The 24,583-nt window shown below is 45.3% G+C and overlaps 1 protein-coding gene across 1 annotated transcript; it reads right to left on the bottom strand.

Moving 5' to 3' along the window:
• Positions 1-2,112: 2,112 nt before the first annotated feature.
• LOC136653789 (vomeronasal type-2 receptor 26-like) lies at positions 2,113-24,583 on the bottom strand. The gene is made up of 9 exons (XM_066630669.1): positions 24,422-24,583; positions 22,559-22,858; positions 21,024-21,137; positions 13,752-13,924; positions 11,573-11,750; positions 8,427-9,281; positions 7,126-7,353; positions 4,427-4,553; positions 2,113-3,014 (listed from the first exon to the last, which is right to left on the bottom strand). Exons 1-9 carry the CDS (start codon positions 24,581-24,583, stop codon positions 2,113-2,115), a joined length of 3,039 nt encoding a protein of 1,012 aa, XP_066486766.1.

Below are 24,583 nucleotides of genomic sequence, written 5' to 3'. Positions count from 1 at the left end.
GTCACAGGGAAAATGTACGCATCCCACTTACTGAAGAAACTTTCTTCTTGGATATCTGATTATAACATCAAAGGTCCAGAGCAAGCAGGTTTCAGACCAAACAAGTCCACAGTTGACCACTGTGTGATACTGTCCCATTTAATTTTCAAACAGGTAACTCAAAAGAAATCTCGACTCTATGTGGCATTCCTGGATTTAAAGTCTCCCTTTGACTCTATTGATAGGGACAGACTCTGGGAAAAACTTGAGAAGATGGGACTTGAAAAAAAGATTATTAGAATTAATTTGTGTCCTCCACCTAAACACTTCCTGTCAAGTGAAATTATCCCCACAAGGTGACCTTTCCGCTCCAATCCTGATCAACAAGGGGGTCAAGCAGGGTTGTGTGCTAGCACCCATTTTGTTCATTCTTTTCATCAATGATTTGGCCCCCTTCCTAACAAAGTTTGACACACATTGCCCCAAACTGGGATCGGTGGACGTCCCTTTACTTTTATATGCTGACAACATGGCTCTGATCTCACGTATAGAAATAGGCTTATGAAGACTGGTTAAAGCTTGCATTGAATATTTCACAATAAACTCTTTGCACTTAAATTATGAAAAGTCTAAAATTGTGATTTTTGGGAACTCATGGAAACTGCAATCTTGGCTTTTCAGTGGAAAATTATTACAGCAGGTCAAGGAATTCCAGTACCTTGGTCTTTGAATTCATTACAAGCATTCCTGGTCCTCTCATCGATCGATTACAATTAATTCATCCAAACCAGTGGTTCAAGTCATAACTTGCTTCATCTTCTCCTGGGGCAACCAGTTTGTACCAGCTGCTTTACAAGCTTTCAATGCTAAAGTCAAACCACAAATTTTATATGGCATCCCAGTATGGATGCCAGCATTAAATAACACAATTGAAAGGGTTCAATCTAAATTTCTTTACAAACTTCTTGGCTTACCGCATTGTGTTCCCTATGCAGCACTCTGCCTGGAATCAGGTCAACATAGACTGGAGTGACATGCATGGTCCAGTTTTTTAAAACACTGGAGCAAAATCTTTTTCAGGGCTGATCACGATTTGCTGCTAAAGAGGCTGTTGACTGATTCAACATTAACTCCTTGCCTAGTACTATTTTATAAAAAAACTCAACAGATGGGCCTTGAGGCCGATCTACAAGGGGCCCCCTCTCCTGAGGTTATCACCAGGATTTTGACAACCAGACTATATGATACAGAAAGGCAAGAGATTCTAGGCGCAGCATGGAAAAAATGTTCCCCTTTGAATTTTCAACTTAAAATTACAACTGGTCAACAACCAAAATATCTGTCCCTCCTAATGTACCCCCTGCAGAGAAGGGCCTTTACCTTGGCACATGGTCATGTGACCCCCTCTAATGACTTACATGGTAGATTCAGAAATGCCTCCTGGGAAGATCATTTATGAGGCTGCAATTTAGACGAAGTAGAATCATCCATACACATTATGTTGCGCTGTCCAAGATCTCAAGCACTAAGACGGCAATTTCTCTCTCCCTTGCTCAATGCTAAAACAGGGCATTCTGAGAATGCTGTAATTCAGTTCCTTCTAGCAGGTGATGTTGAGCATACAACCCTCTCGGTTGCACAGTTCCTAAATTTGAGTAATCTGAATCGAGCCCGGTTTTCTGTACCAAGCAATCACTGAGTAGGTTAAATCTTGGCAATATCTGTAGAGTAACTGATTGTTTTCTGTCTTTTAAATAATTCATGTGTGTATGACAAATGTAATGTATGTTTGTATCTGTGTGTACACGTAAGTGCGCACATATACATATATTTGTGTACTGCTTAGGTTTCTATTCTCTCTACGGTTTCTGTACAGAGTTTTCACCCATCCAATGTTTATGCCTAATAAAGGTTTTGTTGGCTGTTGACTAGGAAAGATCAGATGGAAACTAAGCTAGAAACAATGTTCTAACCCACTGCATGGCAGGGACTGCAGAAAGGAGATCGACATCACATGTTGGGCATTTATTTCTACAATCAGGATGAAAACACTATAGCACTAAGTACATTGGATGAACTTTGGGTAAGCCACAGTTAACTGGAACTAGGTGGGGTCCACACATTGGAGGTATTTTAATCCTTTCTTCTTATCAGTAGCCCCCTTTCATTCAATTCAGGCCTCAGCACTATAATGAAGCATTTGGGGGCAAAGATACAAATCAGCAAACCAGCCCCAGAAGCTAAGATGGAGAAGATCTCCACAGCCACCATGTACTTCCCCTTGGTGCTCAGGTAGGAGGGAACAAAGGACAACCACACACTGCAGAAGACCAGCATGCTGAAGGTGATGAACTTGGCTTCGTTGAAACTGTCAGGTAACTTCCTGGCTAAGAAAGCCACAGTGAAGCTGATAACGGAAAGGAGACCCAGAAAGCCCAAGACACAGTAAAACATGAGAGTGGAGCCTTCGTTACATTCTTCTACAATTGTTCCAGTCACTGAGTGCATGTCAAGATCTGGGAATGGAGGGGAAGTTGCCAGCCACACCGTACAAATGATGACTTGAACAGAGGAACAGGAAAGGACAATGAAAGTTGCCAATTTATTTCCCACCCACTTCCTCATCCTGGACCCTGGTTTAGTGGCCATGAAAGCAAGGACCACAATGATAGTTTTGGCCAATACACAGGACACGGCCACTGAGAAGATGATGCCAAAAGCAGTTTGTCGAAGCAGACATGAAGCTGCTTTGGGTTGTCCAAGGAACAGCAGAGCACAAAGGAAGCAGAGCAGGAGGGAGATGAGAAGAGCGTAGGTGAGGCTCCGGTTGTTGGCTTTGACAATGGGAGTGTCCTGATGCTTAATGAATATTCGGAGGATCAAAGCAGTGATGAAAGAAAAAGAAAGTGTGACCGTAGTCAAAGCGATCCCCAAAGGCTCTTTGTAAGACAAGAAGCTGTAAACTTTTGGAATGCAGACATCCTTATTATGGTTGGGATAATGATCTTCTGCACATGGAAAACAGTTAGCCATGTCTGAGAATGAGAAAGCAGTTAGTTGTGTAGAATGCACTTCATTAAAAACCCACTTTCTACGAATGATTTGTTCAGGCATCAGTTTTTTAAATAGGGATTAAAAGAAAAACGGCCCTACCAAAAGACCTGAAATGGACAATGTAGTTTTGTTCATTCATAGCCTCCCCTCTCCCAGACTGAATTAAAGGTTACAGTTTTGGCTTCTTATATTACACCATTGGCTAACCTGTGTCACTGAGTTCAAACTTAAAGATTTCAGGTACAAATAAGCAACTCTAATTATGTTTTGAATAACTGAGGCACAAACACATCTAATGGCATTTCCATTTCAATTTTCATCCAAACTGTTTTCCTTTGTGTTTTTCTAGGCTAACAGGCAGCCCAATCCTCACCTGCCCTGCAGCAGGAAGCCTGCAGGCCTGCCCTGCATCCAGAGCAGTGTTGGGGCCAAAAGTGGTGCAGCCCAGTGCAAAGGGAATTGCTTCCAATGGGGCTACTGGGATCTGCACTGCCTAAAGAACTGGCACAGATCCAAACAGCCCGGGGCTGCCCCAGGCTGCCTGGGAATGGTGATAGGATCCGCATATGAGCCAGATCCCGACCCCACCGCAGCTACCTCGCTGATTACCCATGGTACCATCCACTCTCTGCCCTCCTCATGCCGGAAAGACCTTCCTCTCCCCTCCCCATGTCCCCCAACCCCTGCACCAGCCTGAAAAGGGTGATGTAGGTGATTTTTCAGGATCTCCGTAGGAATCAACAGTCAGCACCTTAGACCAGTGGTTCTCAGTCTGTGGGTCCGGGACCCACCAGTGGGTCGTGATGCCATTTTTGGTGGTTTGTGAATAGATAAGGCTATGTGCATCAAGGGTTAAATAAGCTGCTGTTGGAGGGGGGAGCACTGCTGCCCAATCACCATTATAGCCACACCCCTTGGCATTTACAAATCAGGCAGTAGCCTCTAGGATCTCTAAAATGTTTGGGAACCACTGCTGTAGTCAGGTCCAAATAAAAATAAAAGACTGCCTATTGATGCCTACTGATGCCGAAATACATCAGTTTCATTCAGGTGTATGGAGACACTTTTTCATTGTTCCAAAGACATGTTTCCCTTTGTGGAGGCCTCCTGAACATGCTTCAAAAGTGCAACTTAGTTAGAAATTGGTTTTAAGGGGGTATTAAAAGGTTCATAGGGGGTATTAATGCATCGATAGGGGGATTAAGGGATCCTTAAGTGTTATTAAAGGGGGTGTTAAGGGGTCCTTGGGGGGTATGAAGTGGGTAAATGGGTCTGTAGAGGGTATTAGAAGTCGTTAGGGGTATGAAGGGGTGATAAGGGTTATTAAGGGGTTTGTAGGTGGTACTAAGGGGTATTAGAAGTTATTAAGGTAAAATTAAGTAAGAAGTCTCACCATTTTGATCTGAAAACTTCCCTTGTGGGCACGGAAGGCACTCGTAGCAGCAAAAAGGCTCTCCCTCCAACTTATTCTTATGATACCCAGGAAGACAGGGTGGTTTACACCTCGAGAGGGGCTGTGACTGTCCAGGAAAGAAAGCAGAAAATGTTTTAAATTGTCATGTCTCGCTAGCCACACTATAGTTAAGAAATGGATCTGTACTGACACAACAAGGACTGTAGCAACCTGTTTTTTTTTTGGGGGGGGGGGTCTTCCCCATAAGATACAGATTTGATTCAAAGCCGTCCAGCACTTAGTGTCTTTGCTTCTATTTCTCACCGTGTGGTATACCATGTCCAGCTGAAATGAGAGCCACCATGGTAGGTTGTGTTTGCTTTTCATACAGGTATTCTCCTGTATCAGTGGATCTCATATCCACATTTTCACTGACCTGTGGTTCTCGACACCCCCTGCAGCCCCCGCAGATCAGTTTATCCTGCATGCTAGAGGGACACAGTAAAAACATTAAGAGAAAGCAGGAACTGCCCTACTTCCTGTTGACATTCGCTTACTCCCCTCCCTCTTGCATGAAGGCTGCTTGCCCACATGTCACATTCCTCAGCTAAACAAGAGACTGCCCCGTCTTAGAAAAGAAAAATGCAGGGAATGTGCACTGGGGTGGGATGCTCAGGGGATGTGTATTGAAATTTATATGAAGTTCCCCATATCCACAGTTTCTGTATCCACTGAGCTCCAAAAATGGGCCCCCATATATGCATATGATAAAATGCTTTTGGGAACCACATTCACTAGATCCAGACTTTATACAATGTCTTTTCAGCTGGAACATATTAAACTATTTTTCAATAAGCTTCTATTCGATACAACGTATTTGTTTTCAATAGTTGTATATTGGCGACTAAACAGCCACTGGATAGATGGGACTCATTAGCCTGGGTAGGCAGCTCATCTAAGAGAAGGAAACTCTGATCTCAAACCTCCACTGCCTTGTGGCTGCCTGTATCCAGTTGTGGAAAAAGGCTTCAGGAGACAACCTCAAGGCAAATTCCAGAGCTGGAGTCCCTGATGCAGTTCACGGCTAGATACAGCCACGTTCTGACAACTCCTGCAACGCCGCTGGAACCATCCATCTTGGTTTCTGCCTTTCCATTGGACCATTTCAGCAACGTGGAGAGGGGAGATTTGCTGCAGGGGAAACAGTCTATCCTCCATATTTACTTTCCCCAGGCTTTGCACACTGGAGAGGACATTGACCACCATTCAGAGCGTGACATTATAGTCTTCTGAGTCTGAAGGGTGCTACGGCAGGATATTCTTGTGTGCAATGCCTCCCCCCTCCACCTTGCATCATTTTATCTCAACTAGAAATTGCAGGGCAAATGATAGGAATGCCTTCTTCTCTTTTGTGCTACCCACAAAAATCTGGAGGCCTTTTCGGAGGGAGGATGTAACTTCCTTAATGCTTGATATGCCATTAATTCTGAGAGAGGTGATGGTGGTGGAAGCACTGCTTCTCTGTTGGCTGATTACTGGAACCCACCAGGCCATCTCATGCATCCTGGTGGTCTCTGGATACAAAATGATCCCTGGAAGTAATTGCGTACCTAGCAGAGAAGCAGTGCTTTCACTGCTGTTATTTCAGCTACCCAAAGTGTAATGAAAAGAAGCCCACCACCATGGTCAGCAAGACCCTCCAGTTCCCCTGCATGTGGCTATCATTGTTACCATTTGTCAAGGGTGGACTGAGTGTGCCAAAGGACAACCCTGACACCAAAAAACCTCCACAACCATGAAGGTTCTGTCCAAACAGATCAGTGCAGCATGATTGGCAAGTAAGATCTTCTGTATTCCAAGGGACAATGATTCATGTGGATCCTGAAATCATACCAAGCAACTTGGCTGTTACATTTTGGAAAGTGAAGATTTGGGGGATCAGAATCAGAAGGATTCTTGTTTTGACCCTCTCTTCAAATTTGGAATTAGGACCTGAATCAACACTTAACACAAAGATTGAATGATATCAGTGCCTGTTGAAGTGCAGTTCAGAACAGGGGGCACTCCTATCTTGCGCTGGGAAAGGCAAGTCTAGAGGCTTGCGCTGTATCCAGCACAGGATAGCTGCCCAAAGTGGCTCAGCCAGAAGTAAGGGGAAACTTTTCCCCTTACCTCTGGGTAAACCACCCTGGCTCCAATGGGTCTCCTTAGACTTGTGCCACCTCCTGAGGTAGCACAAGTCTGAGGGGAGCAGAGCAGTTTGAAGCCATTTTGCGGTCCTTGGGAACCGGGGTTGGGATCTGGCATAACTGCCGAGTTCCAGCCCCGCCTTCCGCTCCAGACCCACCTGGGGCCGCCCACCACTCGCTCTCCCCCTGCCCTGGAATGCCTCCCACCTCCTCCCTGCCTCTTCCCTGCCCATCCCAGAGCCTTGGCACAACTTGGCCTACACAAGGCTCAGTACCTCCATTGGCGCGGAGGCTTATGTCACCCTCTGCAGGCCAGCACACCTCTGAGCGCAGGCCTAGCTGACTCACAAGAAGGTGCAAACATGCCTTACAGCACATTTGTGACCCTCCTGGGCCAGCGCAAGGGAATTGCGCCATCCCAAGGCGCAGTTTGGATTGCGGTGACAGTTGGATTGGTGAAGAACAGCTCAGAATTTGGTGAAAAAAAACCTCTTGGTGAACAGAATCTACCTGGTTATAGACGCTGGGCCAAACAATGGCATCTTCTTCTATAGTGAACTCTTTGCCTGTGGGAGCCTTTGGGTCGATCCCGCCAACTTTAACTCGAAGAAAGGACTGGTTTGATAATGTGATCCAGTTGAGGATATCAAATCCTGCTACCCATTCCCCTTTAGAGTCGAAGGAAATTTCATCCCCAACACTGTTGTTAAATGAGACTCTTCTCAGATAGTGGTGGAGCTAAATTGGTGCAAAAGAAACCCAAGCGTTAGCAGAATCCCAGAATATGCCATCTTTAAAAGATGAGTGAAGGTCACGGCTGTTTATTCAAGAAAACCGGATGCTGACAAAACGCTAGTGAAGTCAATGAAGCAAGTTGGTAGTGTTTCACTTAATACACGGCGGTAAAACGGAGGTGGAATGGTGGGGAATGGTGGTGACACGATCATCAAGATTGCACAGTTGCCAGGGACATTGAGTCTTTTGTTCTTTACTTACCTCTGTCTTTGCCAGCATCTGGGGCATGCAGGGAGCCCTGCGAAACCCTTTGAAGGAATGCCTCCGAGGACTGAAAAAAATGCTGGAAAGCAGAAGTTGATTGCAATCACATTTTTTTTTTTTTTTCTGTGTTCTGAGGCAAGAGGCACCTGGCAGAGGGCTCCATGGGGTTCCCTGCGCCTCCTGGCGTCCAGTATAGATTGACACAAGTTTTTACAAAAGCCCCTCAGGCAGTGGTTCAATCCTGGAGGTCACATTGCCACTGTACCCCCACCCCACAAAGACTTATCTCAACTGTGCTAAAGGGTTCTGAGCTCTCTGTGATGGATCAGGGGTGGGCAGCTTGATAAAAGTGTTGACCAAGTGTGTGGCAGCTGTGAAGAAGGTCAATTCCATCCTCAAGAATTAAAAAAGAGATTGAGAAGACATCAGCCAATAGGATAATGTCATTCTGTTGAGGTTCTTTGATCTAGGAAAAAAAGGCACTTGAGGGAGGTCATGATTAAAGTGTATACAGTTAGGCATGAGAAGGATAGAGAGGATAGGGGAATGTTCCTTTCCCTCTCACACAACACCAGAACCAGGGGGCAACCATTAAAATTCAGTTGGAACAGACCAATGAAAATATTTTATTACCCAGCGGGTAATAAATCTATGGAACTCTTTCCCACAGGATGTAGTGATGACGCCTGGCCTAGATGCCTTTAATAAGGGAATTGGACAGATCTATGGAGGAAAAGTTCATCACAGGTTACAAGCCATGATAGGTCTATGCATGTGGCCACACAGATACGTTGAGGAAAGCTGCACATTACCTGCCACACCTGTTGAAGCTTGCCTCTCCAACCACCTGCCCTTGAATTATATCTGATTTGGGATAAATGCAGAGATTGCAATGCATGCGCCACAGCATAGACAGCATTGTAGACACTGTAACTGTGGGCAGTTATGCTCATTTCAAACGTGGACATGGGAATAGTCTCCATCTTCTCTTCCCCACTGCAGGGATTTCTAGCACCACTATCTTTGTCAGATTTGGGGAAGAAGCAGTCAAAGGCCTGTTCCCAGAAGATCTTGATAAAGCCATCTTCTTTTTCCAAGGCAGGTTTTCTGATCTGAAGAAATTTCTGGAACTCTTTTACCTCTCTTGAGGGAACCGCAAAGGAGACAGTGCCATGAATGAAATCTTCATTAAATATGCTTTGTATGGGAATTTTGATGAAATCCATCTGGGCTGGCATAATCCAAACTTTACCTTTGGTATTTGATGGGGTGCCCTCATATGCATTAGCAGAAGGGAACACCCTCAAAAATAAAATGCTCTGAATTTCACCATATAAAAGCACAACAGTAGCAGTACTTTTAATTAAGACCTTGAAAAGATCGAGCCACAAGTCCACCATTTCTGGGAGGTCAGACATGTAAACTTCTTTGGGCATGACTTCTATGAAAGCAAAGCAGATGCCTTCTTGGGTGAATGTGGGGAGCACGTTCTGAACAAACCACTCTCCACTGTCAATAGCTACATAAATCACCCCAACCCACGTCCACTGGAAATGCAGCAGCAACTTGAGAAGTCCCTTATCCTGATGGTCACTCTTTGGAAACATCCGGTGCATGAAAGCAGCCTCGGTCTCATGATTCACAACTGGGATGGAGCCATATACAAGCTAAAGAAGTTGAGGAGAGAGAAATCTATTTGTGAATTCCATGTGTGAGGGAACTGATACAGTTGTCTGGTTCTCAAATGATTCACTCCCATCAACTGAGGTCATATTTAGTTGGTATTGATATTTATATTATGTATCTAGAACAGTGATTTTCAATCTTTTTCATCTCATGGCACTGTCAAGGGACACTATCAGTTTTTTTGACAGTTGAATTAGCAAACTGCACTGCCGGCCACAGGCTCACATCCCCCTATGGTCCTACTAATACATGACACTTCCCAAGATTAGGTGACACACTTGTGGACCATTCATAGACACATCAATGTGTCACAGCACAGTGGTTGAAACTCACTGATCTAGAAGGCAAAAGAATTTAGCATTTGATTCTATTATTCTGGTGGTGTTAACAAGGCAAAAACTGAGACAACACTGTGGTGGGGAACCCTTGACAAAATGGCTGTTCAACCTTTGCCCTCCATTTTGGCCTGCCTTTCCCAATTCAAAGGCATTGTACAGGTTGGTTGTCTTGTAAAATAAGCAACGTGACCATGACAGTAAGATGACAGGACACCTAAATATTCACATTTAGCTAAATATTAACCCATATTTGCCCAGCCCACAGATGTACACATTTGGTTCCTGTTGCATGTATGCAACGTTGGGCAGAAATGGCTTAGCGCCCAATCCTATTCAACTTTCCAGCACTGGTGGAGCAGCAGTGCATCCCCAAGGCAAGGGAACCAATGTTTCCATACCTTGAGAAGGTCTGTGAGACTGGCTCTCCACCTCAGGACACAGTACATGCCCCGCTGGCATAGCTGCACTGGCACTGGAAAATTGGATAGGATTGGGCCCTTAATGGAGAAGCTATGAGAGGATTGGGCTGTAAGTTACATCCACCACACAGATGTCAGCTTCCCCTTGTATTCACTCCTTCAGTGCCATAAGAATGTGAGAAGACCCCTGCTGCATTGTGCCCGAGGTCTGTCTAGTTGAACATCCTGTTTCCCCTAGTTGTTAACCAGCTGCTTTTGGGAAAGCCAAAAACAGGACAGAAAGACAAATAGTCATAATTTTCATCTTGACGGAATGGGAAATAGTCAGCAGCAGTGCTGGACTCAGTGGCCTGTAAATGGCTATTTTATTTTTTCCTGAGGTCAGGAGTTTCTAAGGTTGTGTGAGTGCCTTGCAAGACAGGGAAACTAACTTTGGCACAGCTGCTCAGACAATGTTTGTGCAGCTCCTCTGTATTTAAAAAAAAAGGAGGAGTGGAGGTGGAGAGGAAAGGAGTTGATCTTTTGAATTTGGCTTGGGTTTGAGATCTATTAGCATCAAGCTTGGTCAGAGGATATATTAATTTGGCCTGGGCTCTATGCCCTTCTGGTACTTGCCCAGGACTAAAGACATGTTCAGGGGCACCCCTAAAAATCATTAGGCTGCCAAATATATGCAGAATGTTCAAATCCATCTTCAATTGTGTATAGCACAATGGACACTGTTCTCTATTAGTTCAATGCTTACATCTCAAATCAGGTACTGGGTGCCACACAAAAGCATGTTCAGAGATATTTCCCCTTTGGTTCTAATACCAGCTTTTTCTAAGACACCGAGCGCAATCCCGTTGTGGTCTTTGGCTGGCGCAAGTCCCTTGCGTTGACCCAAGAGTGTCACAACCATGCCATAAAGCACGTTTGCACCTCCTTAAGAGCAGGGCACACACTGCCATCACAGTGTGGATGGCAGAAATGTGCACTGGCCAAGGGAGGCCAGTACAGAGGCTGAGCGAGGGTGGTAGAAGGGTGGAATGGAGGCAGGGTGGCGGCATTTCTGCATGTGGGGTAGGTGGACTGGGAGGCAGATTGGGCCTGGAAGAGGAACAGCTGCAGAAGCACAGGTCAAATCCTATCCCCACTTCTGACCTGATCGGTCTTACATGGGCTGCTCAGACTTACGTTGATGAATTCGCTGGTGGAAATCTGAGTAGCCCCATACAGGTGGCTGTTGTGCAACATGGGAAAAGGAGTAAAATATCCCCCTAACCTGAGTTGTGCTCCAGCCAGTACCTACCTTGAACTGGATACAACACAGGCAACTCTGCCTACCTGTTCCAGTGCAAATTAGAATTGGGCTGTCAGTCATTTAGTGGCTCCAGAATTTTTCTCTGTAGGTCGTGGTCCAAACAAGAATTTTCCCACTCTGTGTGGGGATCATTGAATTCACCCTTTGCTATAACACAAGTTCCTTTGGATGCCTTCCTAATTTCTTTCTCCAGTTCCATGTGTTCAATTTACCTGTGGGATCTTGTAGTTGAACATAATGTTGGCTATGTACTGCCAGATGTGCGAGTTTGGTCCCCCAACGACAGCTACTATGTTGTCTTGCAGGTCACACTTGTAGTTGGGGATAAATCTTCCCTTTGTGGAGAGAAGTTCCATTGAGGCAAGATAGGTCCATCTTGCCATGAAGTAGCTATTCAAGATGTTGAAGCCAAGGCTGATGTTGGGTAAAATATTGGGATTTTCATTTATCTCCTTTACGGCAAATGCCAAGGCCAGGATATTCTGGTAGTTCTGCATCAATAGTCTAGAATGAGAGTTGCATGCTGTATCACAGTGTGTATGTTTTAGGATATGACTCTTGCCACTTTGAAATCCAATATATATTTGATAATGACACTACTAAAATAGTATGACCAAAATCTATGAAGAGCAAAGTAACTTTGGTGCATAGACTTGAAATGTAAACTTCCCTGAATTACAGCACAAATCAGCTTTCTAACTTGAAACCACACAGATTGAACACATGCACAATGTTCAAATTCTGCTACAAAGGTTCCTTGGAAATATGCTCCCTATGACATGCTCATTTACTGCACTCTGGGAAAATCAGTTCATTCAGAACTTTTCTAGAACTTCAAGAAACTCAGCAATGGATCTGAGGAGAGTTTCGCTCCACAGGCGAAGTGACTGGTGAATGGCAACCGAACAGTTTTGTCTGTGGGTGGCAAACAATGAAAAGGAAGACAGGGAGTATCTGGATAACCTCTCCAACTTCTGGGATAGTTTCTTTGGAACTTGGGCTGGGAAGGGAGCCATGAGGGTTTGCTTTTGAGGTTGAGTTGGAAGACATAGGTGGAAGACAAAAGGCAAGATAAAGTTCAATCGGTAAGACCCAGTGGGCTCTGAACAATCGCATCTGGACAATAGGGGAAGGCACAGGGAAGGGCGCAAAAGAATGGACGCACAAGTACAAGCAAAGAAGTGAATGTTGGAGGTGCCAGGTTCATACAGAGAGTCCTGGATTGCAGATGGGATGGGAGTGTGTGACACGCTCCAGTAGGTCATTCTCAAACACAGCAGAGGGAGAGGGATAATGAAGAATTTGGGGGTCTGTGATTTGGTTTCTTATTGGGTTTTCTGACCATGAATTTAAATACAATATTTAGAGTCTTTCCAGATTAATGCCTTTTTTTTCCATTGAAAGCTCATGATGGCCCATGTCCGGATCCCAGGTTTGGGAACATTCTTTTATGTTTACGGAAAGATAATGGGATTTGGGGCTGGGAAAGGGTTGATACCACATTTTCTCTGGCAGGCTTGATAGTGGGCATCTTGTGGTGCAAGACAGCCAGGACACTGGATGAGCATATGGCTTCTGTGTCTGTGATTGGCCTCTGTGCAGGAAAGGATCATTGCTTGGGGGAAGTCATGAAAGATTTCAGGGTCTGAATCCTGACTTATCCACTTCAAAAGCACTTCTGAACCGTATTAAAATTTCACAAGCGTGCTGACAATAATATAAACTAAGCTGCCATAATGAAATAAGCTGCCCATTTTGAGATTTATTACATAGGCAGTTACATCCTTCAGCACTCATTACAGATGAAGAATTTGTATCAGATCCCAGATTTATGTGTGCTTTGGAAATAATGAGATGAAAAGGAATAATTGGAAAGTGTGATCAGATCCAGGGTGCAAATGTCCAAGCAGGAAGTGATAGTTGTGACTGTCTCCTCCAGGGTAGATGCCCACACTAAATGGGGAGGAGTTCTACCTAGAGATTAACTGCCATAGGATTTATATTGAATTGAATATTTGTAATCAATAAAAGTGGTCCATTTCATACTAAAAGCTGACCTTGTCTCATGTCATCTGGGGGGGGGGGGAACTTATACATTTACCATTTAAATAAGTACAAATGAATTTTAAATATCAGTTATTTTATTGTTTTCCATTTTTTAAATTTTGATCTATGAAATTGCAAACTATATATGGAAAAAGTAAAAAAAAATATTGGGGGTGGGAGAACAATACTGAAACAGCTACACGAATGTGGCACAGGGAGAATTAGGTTTATTTGATCAAGAAAGCAATTAGGAAGCATTAGCCAGTAGACAAATTCCCCATCAAATCAACTGGACAAGCCTGCCTGAGCAGATGGTTTATACGTTTAAGAAAAGCAGCTCCTTACATGAAGTCATCAACCAGACGCTGAGCTGGATGTCCTTCGAATTCTGTTGTGTCAGAAATCATGTAGATCTGAGAAATGATGCCACCAATGAGGAGGTCTCCGGACTGATAATACTTGAAATGAATAGGAGCAGGCTCACCGATGACACACTTCGCAACAGAAGCATCGTGTACCTCTAGCAGAAGCGCAAACGAAAACATGAATATCAACATCTCCTGCAGAAACACTATCATTCACCTGGACCACATTGTCATAAGTGTCTCTGAACAGCACAATATGAAAAGGATCTCTGATGTGAAAAGCAGAAACACTGGAGATTTCCAGTAATTTAAACAGAGACCTGCAGAGAGTAAAATATCAGCAATCAGGTTGGTGGCAACCTGTCATTTACAACTCCTAGTTCTGAATGATACCAGAGGTTATTCAAATTGATGGTCTTGGCAGGCTATTTTGCAGTTGGTCATTGGACCTCCTATGGGACTTGGCCAAGAAGTCATAGTAAACATGAACTAATGTGATAATTACAGAGGAGATAATCTGTTTCAACCACTGTGGCTCCTGTGAATAGTTGTGAAACAGCATGTGTTCATTAAATCTCAGCAGAACCCAGTTGTGTGATATCCCAAAGTTTAATTGGGCGCAAGTTCCAAGTTAAGGCTCCCAAATTAGAACGTTTCACAATCAAAACAGAATCTTCAGCTGTCAATCAGTTACCAGATGTGTGAAATTGGTTCAAGAGAGACTGAATCTTTTTGCTTCCACTCTGATGGTCCAATCCTTTGCAGGATGGGGCTTGCATGAGGAAGCGTTGGCGACAGCATAACAGAATTCTGCTGTCACAAAATGGCCGCCAACAGCGGCATTGGAGGTAAGCTGAATGAGGCAGAAGGGCTTTATGTCCACCAACAGAACAAGCCACACTGGTAAAAACCTGGAAGTGTTCATGAGAGCTTGAAACTTTTGTGGATGATCAAATCACTCAGAGACTCAAACCTTGTTCTGCAAGGGAAGGATAGAGTGGATAGAGAGATGCTCTTTTCCCTCTCACACAACACCAGAGCCAGGGGGCATTGACTCAAATTGGGAGAGTTAAGGACAGACAAAAGAAAATATTTCTTTACTCAGCATTTAGTTGGTCTGTGGAACTCCTTGCCACAGGATGTGGTGATGGCATCTGGTCTATACACCTTTAAAAGGGGATTGGACAAGTTTCTGGAGGAAAAGTTCATCACGCGTTACAAGCCATGATGTGCATGTGCAATCTTCTGATTTCAGAAATGGGCCATCTCAGAATGCAGATGCAAGGGATTGTACCAGGATGCAGGACTCTTGTGGTCTTGTGTGCTCCCTGGGGCATTTGGTGGACCGCTGTGAGATACAAAAGGCTGGATTAGATGGGCCTATGGCCTGATCCAGCGGAGCTCTTCTTATGTTTTTATACTAGAGACATTGTCACCTCCCAGTTCCCCATTCCACAAAATTAAATATCTTTGTGGAAAGGAGCAACCTCCCCTGGCATGAACGGGGCAGTCAGTGAGAAGAAAATCTTGTTTCAATCATTTCTACCCAGGAGAAGGGTATCTTTCAGCCCTATCTCAGGTGGAAATGACATGACCCATCTCTAAATCATAAAGAAAAAAAAAACAAAGGTTATATACACAGGGGCAGGATGCATGGTTGATATGCATTGAAATCAATATAAAGTTCCTCATATCTGCTGTTTCTGTATCCACTGGGCCCACAAAACAGAAACCCCATTTATGTATATGATAACATTCATCAGGGAACTATATTCACTGGAATACTGACTTTGTACAATGTATTTTCAGTGGGAACATATTCAAATATTTTGCAATAATGTTCCTTTCTTAGATGCAATGCATTTGTTTTTCATGGTTGTATATTAGTTATTCATAATGTTGTGATGTTTTGCCACTCCTAGAAGTTATTTAAGTTAATGCCTCCCCCTTGCATCATTTTACCAAACCCAGAAATTCCAGGGGAAATGGAAGGACTGCCTTTTTTACTTAACTTTTTAAAAAAAATTTTACTTTTCTTTTTTTTACTTACTTTTTACTTTTTTTACCCCCCAAAATCAGCAGGCTTTTTCAAAGGGAGGATATAGCTTCTTTAGTACATGATATGCCATTAATTCTGACAACAGTGATGGCGGTCCAAGACCATATTCTCTGCTGGGCTTCTGGCTAATTACTGGAACCCACCAGGGCATGTCATGTGTCCTGGTAGACTGTGGGGTACAAAATAATTCTTGGATGTGGCCGTGCAGCCAGCAGAGAAGCAGTGCTGTTACTGCAGCTACCCAAAGTGCAATGAAAAGAAGCCCACCACCATGGTCAATAAACCCCTCCAAAGCCCCTGAAAGTGGCTGTCACTGCCATTTGCTGAGGACTGTTTGAGTTTGCAGGAAGACAACACTGACACCAGAAAGCCTCCACAACCACGAAGGTTCTGTCCAAAACTGATCAGTGTAGCATGATTGACAAGTAAGAGCTTCTGTATTCAGTGGCGCAATGATTCATGTGGATCATGAAAACATGCCAAGGAACATGGCCATTACATTTTGGAAAGTGAAGATTTGGGGCATCAGGATCAAAAAGGATTCTTGTTCTGATCCTCTCCTCAAATTTGGATCAGCACCTGCATCAACACTTAACACAAAGGTAGAATGATTTCAGTGCCAGTTGAAGTGCAGTTCAGTACAGCCGGATTGGGGAAGCACAGCCTGAAATTTGGTGAAAGGAGCTTTAAGATCCTGAAAGGTGAACAGAGTCTACCTGGTCAAAGACGCTGGGCCAAACGATGGCATCTTCATCTATAGTGAACACTTTGCCCATAGGAGCCTTTGGGTTGATCTCTCCAACTTTAACTCGAAGAAAAGACTGGTTTGATAATGTGATCCAGTTGAGGATATCAAATCCAGCTACCTATTCCCCTTTTGGGTCAAAGGAAATTTCATCCCCAGCACTGTTGTTAAATGAGACTCTTCTCAGATAGTGGTGCAGCTAAATTGGAGCAAAAGAAACCCAAGTATTAGCAGAATCCCAGAATATGCTGTCTTTAAAAGAAGAGTGAAGGTCACAGCTGTATATCCAAGTAAACTGGATGCTGACAAAACACTAGTGAATGAAGCAAGTTGGTAGTGTTTCACTCAAGTTTCCTCAATTGGAAATGTGCTAGTGGGTGGTGAAGACCAGAAGGGAGTGTGAAGAGCTCCAGAAAGATCACTCCAAACTGGGAGAATGGGCAGCAGAATGACAGATGTACTTCATTGCACGTAAGTATAAATTATATACTTACAAAGTGTTAAGTATAAACGCACATTGAGGAAAGAAACCAAAGTTTCACATATTTGCTACGGCAGTGGTTTGTAAACTGATGGGTCATGACCCATTATGTTATGGGTTTGTAAACTGATGGGTTTGTAAACCCATCAGTTTGTAAACTGATGGGTCATGACCCATTATGTTATGTTCCTGTTATGGAGGATAACAGCCTATCCTCCATACCTTCTTTACCCAGGCTTCGCGCACTGGAGAGGACACTCCAACTTCACCATACGGCGTCGGCACAACACGGGAAGCAGCAGTTACCGGTTATAAGTCTTTGCTCGATTGGCGTAGGGCATGACGCCAGGGGCTGCTTCCGACGGTGGGAGAGATCATTGCATCTCATTGGGCAGCTACCGCCCGCCTTAAGCTGGGCAGTCCCCAGCCAGTAAGGTGTTGCCTCGCCACGGTCCGTTAACCTCACGGGGTGCGTGGGGTTTAGGGTGAAAACCGACAAGCGGATCGACAACTCTGCACCATGCAATAGAAAACAGAAAACTCCTGCCCTAAAGCTGGGCACGTGGAATGTAAGGACAATGACACCTGGCTTCTCTGATGACCTGCAAGCAATAGACGATGCACGCAAAACAGCTGTCATCGACATGGAGCTGAGCAGACTGCAGATGGACATTGTCGCCCTTCAAGAGACAAGGCTGCCAGATTCCGGATCTGTCAAGGAGTGAAATTTCTCATTCTTCTGGCAGGGAAAACCACCAAATGAAACCAGGGAACATGGTGTTGGCTTTGCGGTCAGAAATACCCTGCTGAAATCCATCATCCCACCTACTGTGGGAAGTGAAAGAATTTTGTCCCTGCAGCTCCAGTCATCAGCAGGACCTGTCACTCTCATCAGTGCTTATGCACTGACTCTGTCGTCTCCAGCAGAAGCCAAAGACAAATTTTATGATGACCTGGCCACCACTATCAAGAAGATCCCCGTAAAAGAGCCATTGTTCATCCTCGGCGATTTCAACGCTAGAGTTGGTGCTGATAACAGTTCGTGGCCCACTTGCTTAGGTCAGTTCGGCACTGGGAAGATGAACAAAAATGGCCAACGCCTGCTAGAGTTTTGCTGTCATCACGGTCTCTGTGTCAGCAACACGTTCTTCAACACGAAGCCCCAACATAGAGTCTCTTGGAGACACCCAAGATCAAAGCACTGGCACCAGCTCGACCTGATTCTCACCAGACGCTCCAGCCTTCCCAGCATCAAGATCACGCGCAGCTATCAGGGTGCTGCCTGTGACACCGACCACTCGCTGGTGTGCAGCAGAGTGAAACTGCAAACAAAGAGACTGTATCACACGAAAAGGGAAGGAAGACCTCGCATTGATACGAGCAAGACCAGGGATCAGAGAAAAGTGGAGGAATTTGCACAAGCGCTTGAGGAATCTCTTCCAGGCCCGGTCGATGCAAACGCATCCAACAGATGGGAACATTTCAAGAATGCCGTTTACAACACCGCCTTGTCCATATTTGGCAAGAAGACCAACAAGACAGCAGACTGGTTTGAAGCCCACTCTGAGGAGTTGACACCAGTCATTGAGGAAAAGAGGAGAGCTCAAGCAGCATACAAGGCCTGTCCCAGTGAGCGCAACCTGCAGGTCCTCCGAGGTGCTCGCAGCAAAGTCCAGCAGACTGCCAGGAGATGTGCTAACGACTACTGGCTCCAGCTCTGTTCCGAGATACAGATAGCAGCTGACACGGGCAACATCAAGGGGATGTATGATGGTATCAAGCAGGCCCTAGGTCCAACACAGAAGAAAATTGCCCCTCTGAAGTCTGCAACAGGCGAGGTCATCCAGGATCGGGCACAGCAGATGGAACGCTGGGTGCAGCACTACTCTGAGCTATATTCCAGAGAAAATGTAGTCACCGAAGAAGCGCTGAACAACATTGAGTGCCTGCCTGTGCTGGAGGAGCTTGACAGTGAACCAACCCTAGAAGAACTTCACGTGGCCCTGGACTCCCTTGCCTTTGGCAAGGCACCTGGAAAAGACAGCATCCCTGCTGAAGTCCTAAAGTGCTGCAAAGAGATCATCATCACTGAGCTGCATGAAATCCTTTGTCTCTGCTGGAGAGAAGGTGGAGTACCTTAAAGCATGAGGGATGCAAACATCATCACGCTGTACAAGAACAAAGGCGACAAGGGTGACTGCAACAACTACCGTGGCATCTCTCTCCTTAGCGTTGTAGGAAAGTTGTTTGCCCGAGTTGCACTAAAGAGGCTCCAGGTACTTGCAGAGAGCGTTTATCCAGAATCACAGTGTGGATTCCGAGCCAACAGGTCCACCACTGATATGGTATTCTCCCTTAGACAACTGCAGGTGAAATGCAGGGAACAACGACAGCCACTCTTTATAGCCTTCATAGATTTCACGAAGGCTTTCGACCTGGTCAGCAGGGATGGCCTCTTCAAGATTCTCCCCAAGATTGGATGTCCACCCAGGCTCCTCAGCATCATCAGATCCTTCCACAAGGGCATGAAGGGCACTGTTATCTTTGATGGCTCCACATCACACCCCTTTGACATCCGAAGCGGCGTGAAACAGGGCTGTGTTTTTGCACCAACCTTGTTTGGGATCTTCTTCGCTGTCCTGCTGAAGCAGGCCTTTGGAACTACAACAGAAGGCATCTATCTCCGGACCAGATCAGATGGAAAGCTCTTCAACCTCTCCAGTCTGAGAGCAAAGTCCAAAGTCCAGCTGAAATGTCTGCGTGACTTCCTCTTTGCCGACGATGCAGCTATCACTACCCACTCTGCCAAAGATCTCCAGCAGCTCATGGATCGTTTTAGCAAGGCCTGCCAAGATTTTGGACTGACAATCAGCCTGAAGAAAACACAGGTCATGGTTCAGGATGTGGACTTACCTCCCTGCATCACAATCTCTACACATGAATTGGAGGTTGTCCATGACTTTGTGTACCTTGGCTCAACGATCTCCGACACTCTTTCTCTCGATACCGAGCTAAACAAACGCATCGGTAAAGCAGCTACCACGTTTTCCAGACTCACAAATAGAGTCTGGTCCAACAAGAAGCTGACGGAACATACCAAGATCCAGGTCTACAGAGCTTGCGTCCTGAGTACACTTCTGTACTGCAGCGAGTCATGGACTCTTTACTCACAACAGGAGAGGAAACTGAATGCTTTCCACATGCGCTGCCTCCGATGTATTCTCGGCATCACCTGGCAGGACAAAGTTTCAAACAACACAGTCCTGGAACGTGCTGGAATCCCTAGCATGTATGCACTACTGAAACAGAGACGCCTGCGTTGGCTCGGTCATGTTGTGAGAATGGATGGCCGGATCCCAAAGGATCTCCTCTATGGAGAACTCGTGCAAGGAAAGCGCCCTACAGGTAGACCACAGCTGCGATACAAGGACATCTGCAAGAGGGATCTGAAGGCCTTAGGAGTGGACCTCAACAAGTGGGAAACCCTGGCCTCTGAGCGGCCCGCTTGGAGGCAGGCTGTGCAACATGGCCTTTCCCAGTTTGAAGAGACACTTGGCCAACAGTCTGAGGCTAAGAGGCAAAGAAGGAAGGCCCATAGCCAGGGAGACAGGCCAGGGACAGACTGCACTTGCTCCCAGTGTGGAAGGGATTGTCACTCCCGGATTGGCCTTTTCAGCCACACTAGACGCTGTTCCAGAACCACCTTTCAGAGCGCGATACCATAGTCTTTCGAGACTGAAGGTTGCCAACTAGCTGGGTCATGACCCACCAGCCCAGGAAGCATTGTCTTTCCCCCTTAAGAGGCAGGATGGAGAATGGGAGCTACAGTCACCAGGATTGTGCTGCTGCCGGGGATAGAAGGGGTTTGTTTGTTTGTTTTACTTACTTCAGTCTGTGCCAACCTCAGGGGCAGGGCGCAGGGAGCCCCGCAGCCTCAGTAGTTTGAAAAAATGCAGTGGCAACTCACTTCTGGGTTGTGATTGCGAAACCGGAAGTTGTTTGCAATCACACTTTTTCCTGTGTTCTGCAGCCAGGGGAGCCCTACAGAGGGCTCCATGGGCCTCTCCGCACACTCTGGGAGCTGGTACAGACAGAGTTATGTTAGGAAAAATACCCTATGTCCCCAGCAGTGGTTTGATGCTGGTGATTGTGTTGCTGCCATTCCTCCCCCCCCCTCCAAAAAAAGACTGATCTCAGTTCTCAAACTCCCTGTGAGTTTGAGAACAGCTGTGCTAATTGTTTCTGAGCAGCCTGTGATGGATCAGGAGAGAGATCTTGGTGTACTGGTGGGCAGCTTGATAAAAGTGTTGAGCAAATGTGTGGCAACTGTGAAGAAGGTCAATTCCATGCTGGGGATTATTAAAAAAGAGATTGAGAATAAAACAGCCAAAATTATAATGTGCTTGGACTGCAAAAGGGCACCTGATGAGGGACATGATTAAGGGCGCAATCCTAACCCCTTATGTCAGTGCTTTCCAGCACTGACATAAGGGCAATGCAGCACTGAGGTAAGAGAACAAACATTCCCTTTCTTTGAGGAGTGACACCCAACTGCAGGATGCAGCACATGTCCCATTGGCACCGCTATGCAAGTGCTGGAAAGCACTGACGTAAGGGGTTAGGATTGCACCCGAAGATGTATACAGTTAGGCCTGGGATGGATAGAATGGAAAGGGACATTGTTCTTTTGTCTGTCACACAACAGCAGAACCAGGGGACAACCATGAAAATTGAGTAGAGGGAGAGCTGGAACAGACAATTAATCTGTGGAACGCTTTGCCACAGGATGTAGTGATGGCACATGGCCAAGATGCTTTTAAAAAGGCATTGGAAAGATTTATGAAGGAAAAATCCACCGCAGGTTACAAGCCATGATGGGTATACATGTTTGGTAAGAAAGATATGTTGAGCAAAGCTGCAATGGTCTATTCTGCACATTACCTGCCATGCCTGTTGATTCAGAAGCTTGGCTCTTCCTCCATCAGTCATTGATCTGTATTTGAATTTGGATAAATGCACAGATTGCAAAGCATGTGCTACAGCATAGACAGCATTGTAGACACTGTAGCTGTGGGCAGTCATGCTCATTTCGAAGATGGACAAGGGTAGGGTCTCCAACCTCTCTTCCCCACTGCAGGGATTTTCATCATCACTGCCTTTGTCAGAGCTGGGGAAGAAGCAGTCAAAGGCCTGTTGCCAGAAGACCTTGATAAACCCATCTCCTTTTTCCAAGGCAGGTTTTCTGATCTGAAGAAATTTCTGGAACTCTTTTACCTCTCTTGAGGGAACTGTAAAGGAGACAGTACCGTGAATGAAATCTACATTCCAAATTTTTTGGAAGGGAAGTGTGATGAAATCCATCTGGGCCGGCATAATCCAAACTTTACCTTTGGTTGTCATTGGGATGTCCTCATATTCTTTAACTTGAGGGAACATCCTCAAAAATAAAATACTCTGAATTTCACCATATAAAAGCACAACAGTAGCAGTACTTTTCGTTACGACCTTGACAAGATCGATCCACAAATCCACCATTTCTGGGAGGTCAGACACGTAAACTTCTTTGGGCATGACTTCTATGAAAGCAAAGCAGATGCCTTCTTGGGTGAATGTGGGGAGCACGTTCTGAACAAACCACTCTCCACTGTCGAGCAGTACATAAATCACCCCAACCCACGTCCACCGGAAATGCAGCAGCAACTTGAGAAGTCCCTTATCCTGATGGTCACTCTTTGGAAACATCTGGTGCATGAAAGCAGCCTCGGTCTCATGATTCACAACTGGGACAGAGCCATATACAAGCTAAAGAAGTTGAGAAGAGAGAAATCTATTTGTGAACTCCACGTGTGAGGGAACTGATACAGTTGTCTGGTTCTCAAATGATTCACTCCCATCAAATGAGATCAAGTCTCATTTTTAGTTGGTATTGATATTTAGATTATGTATCTAGAACAATGATTTTCAATCTTTTTCATCTCATGGCACTGTCAAGGGACACTATCAGTTTTTTTGACAGTTGAAAAAGCAAACTGCACTGCTGGCCACGGGCTCACATCCCTCTATGGTCCTACTAATACATGACACTTCCCAGGATTAGGTGGCACACTTGTGGACCATTCATAGACACATCAATGTGTCACAGCACAGTGGTTGAAACTCACTGATCTAGAAGGCAAAAGAATTCAACATGTGATTCTATTATTCTGGTGGTGTTAACAAGGCAAAAACTGAGACAACACTGTGGTGGGGAACCCTTGACAAAATGGCTGTTCAACCTTTGCCCTCCATTTTGGCCTGCCTTTCCCAATTCAAAGGCATTGTACAGGTTGGTTGTCTTGTAAAACAAGCAGCGCGACCATGACAGTAAGATGACAGGACACCTAAATATTCACATTTAGCTAAATATTAACCCATATTTGCCCAGCCCACAGATGTACACATTTGGTTCCTGTTGCATATATGCAACGTTGGGCAGAAATGGCTTAGGGCCCAAACCTATCCAACTTTACAGCACTGGTGGAGCTGCAGTGCAGCCCCAAGGTAAGGGAACCAATGTTCCCATACCTTGTTCCCAGAGAAGGTCTGTGAGACTAGCTCTCCACCTCAGGACGCAGTACATGCCCCACTGGCACAGCTGCACTGGCACTGGAAAATTGGATAGGATTGGGCCCTTAATGGAGAAGCTATGAGAGGATTGGGCTGTAAGTTATACTTGCATCCACCACACAGATGTCAGCTTCCCCTTGTATTCACTCCTTCAGTGCCATAAGAATGTAAAAAGACCCGTGCTGGATTGGGCCCGAGGTCTGTCTAGTTGAAGACCCTGTTTCCCCTAGTTGTTAACCAGCTGCTTTTGGGAAAGCCACAAACAGGACAGAAAAACAAATAGTCATGATTTTCATCTTGATTGAATGGGAAATAGTCAACAGCAGTGCTGGAGTCAGTAGCCTGTAAATGCAGAAGCACAGGTCAAATCCTATCCCCATTTCTGACCTGATTGGTCTTACATGGGCTGCTCAGACTTGTGTTGACAAATTCGCTGGTGGAAATCTGAGTAGCCCCATACAGGTGGCTGCTGTGCAACATGGGCAAAGGAGTAAAATATCCCCCTAACCTGAGTTGCGCTCCAGCCAGTACCTACCTTGAACTGGATACAACACAGGCAACTCTGCCTACCTGTTCCAGTGCAAATTAGAATTGGGCTGACAGTCATTTAGTGGCTCCAGAATTTTTCTCTGTAGGTTGTGGTCCAAACAAGAAATTTCCCACTCTGTGTGGGGATCATTGAATTCACCCTTTACTATAACACAAGTTCCTTTGGATGCCTTCCTAATTTCTTTCTCCAGTTCCATGTGTTCAATTTACCTGTGGGATCTTGTAGTTGAACATAATGTTGGCTATGTACTGCCAGATGTGTGAGTTTGGTCCCCCAACGACAGCTACTATGTTGTCTTGCAGGTCACACTTGTAGTTGGGGATAATCTTCCCTTTGTGGAGAGAAGTTCCATTGAGGCAAGATAGGTCCAT

This window comes from Tiliqua scincoides, chromosome 5 (genome assembly GCF_035046505.1).
Source record: "Tiliqua scincoides isolate rTilSci1 chromosome 5, rTilSci1.hap2, whole genome shotgun sequence".
NCBI classification, from domain to species: domain Eukaryota; kingdom Metazoa; phylum Chordata; class Lepidosauria; order Squamata; family Scincidae; genus Tiliqua; species Tiliqua scincoides.
Note: the sequence above shows the minus strand (reverse complement) of the source record. Positions and strands in the feature narration are given on the sequence as shown.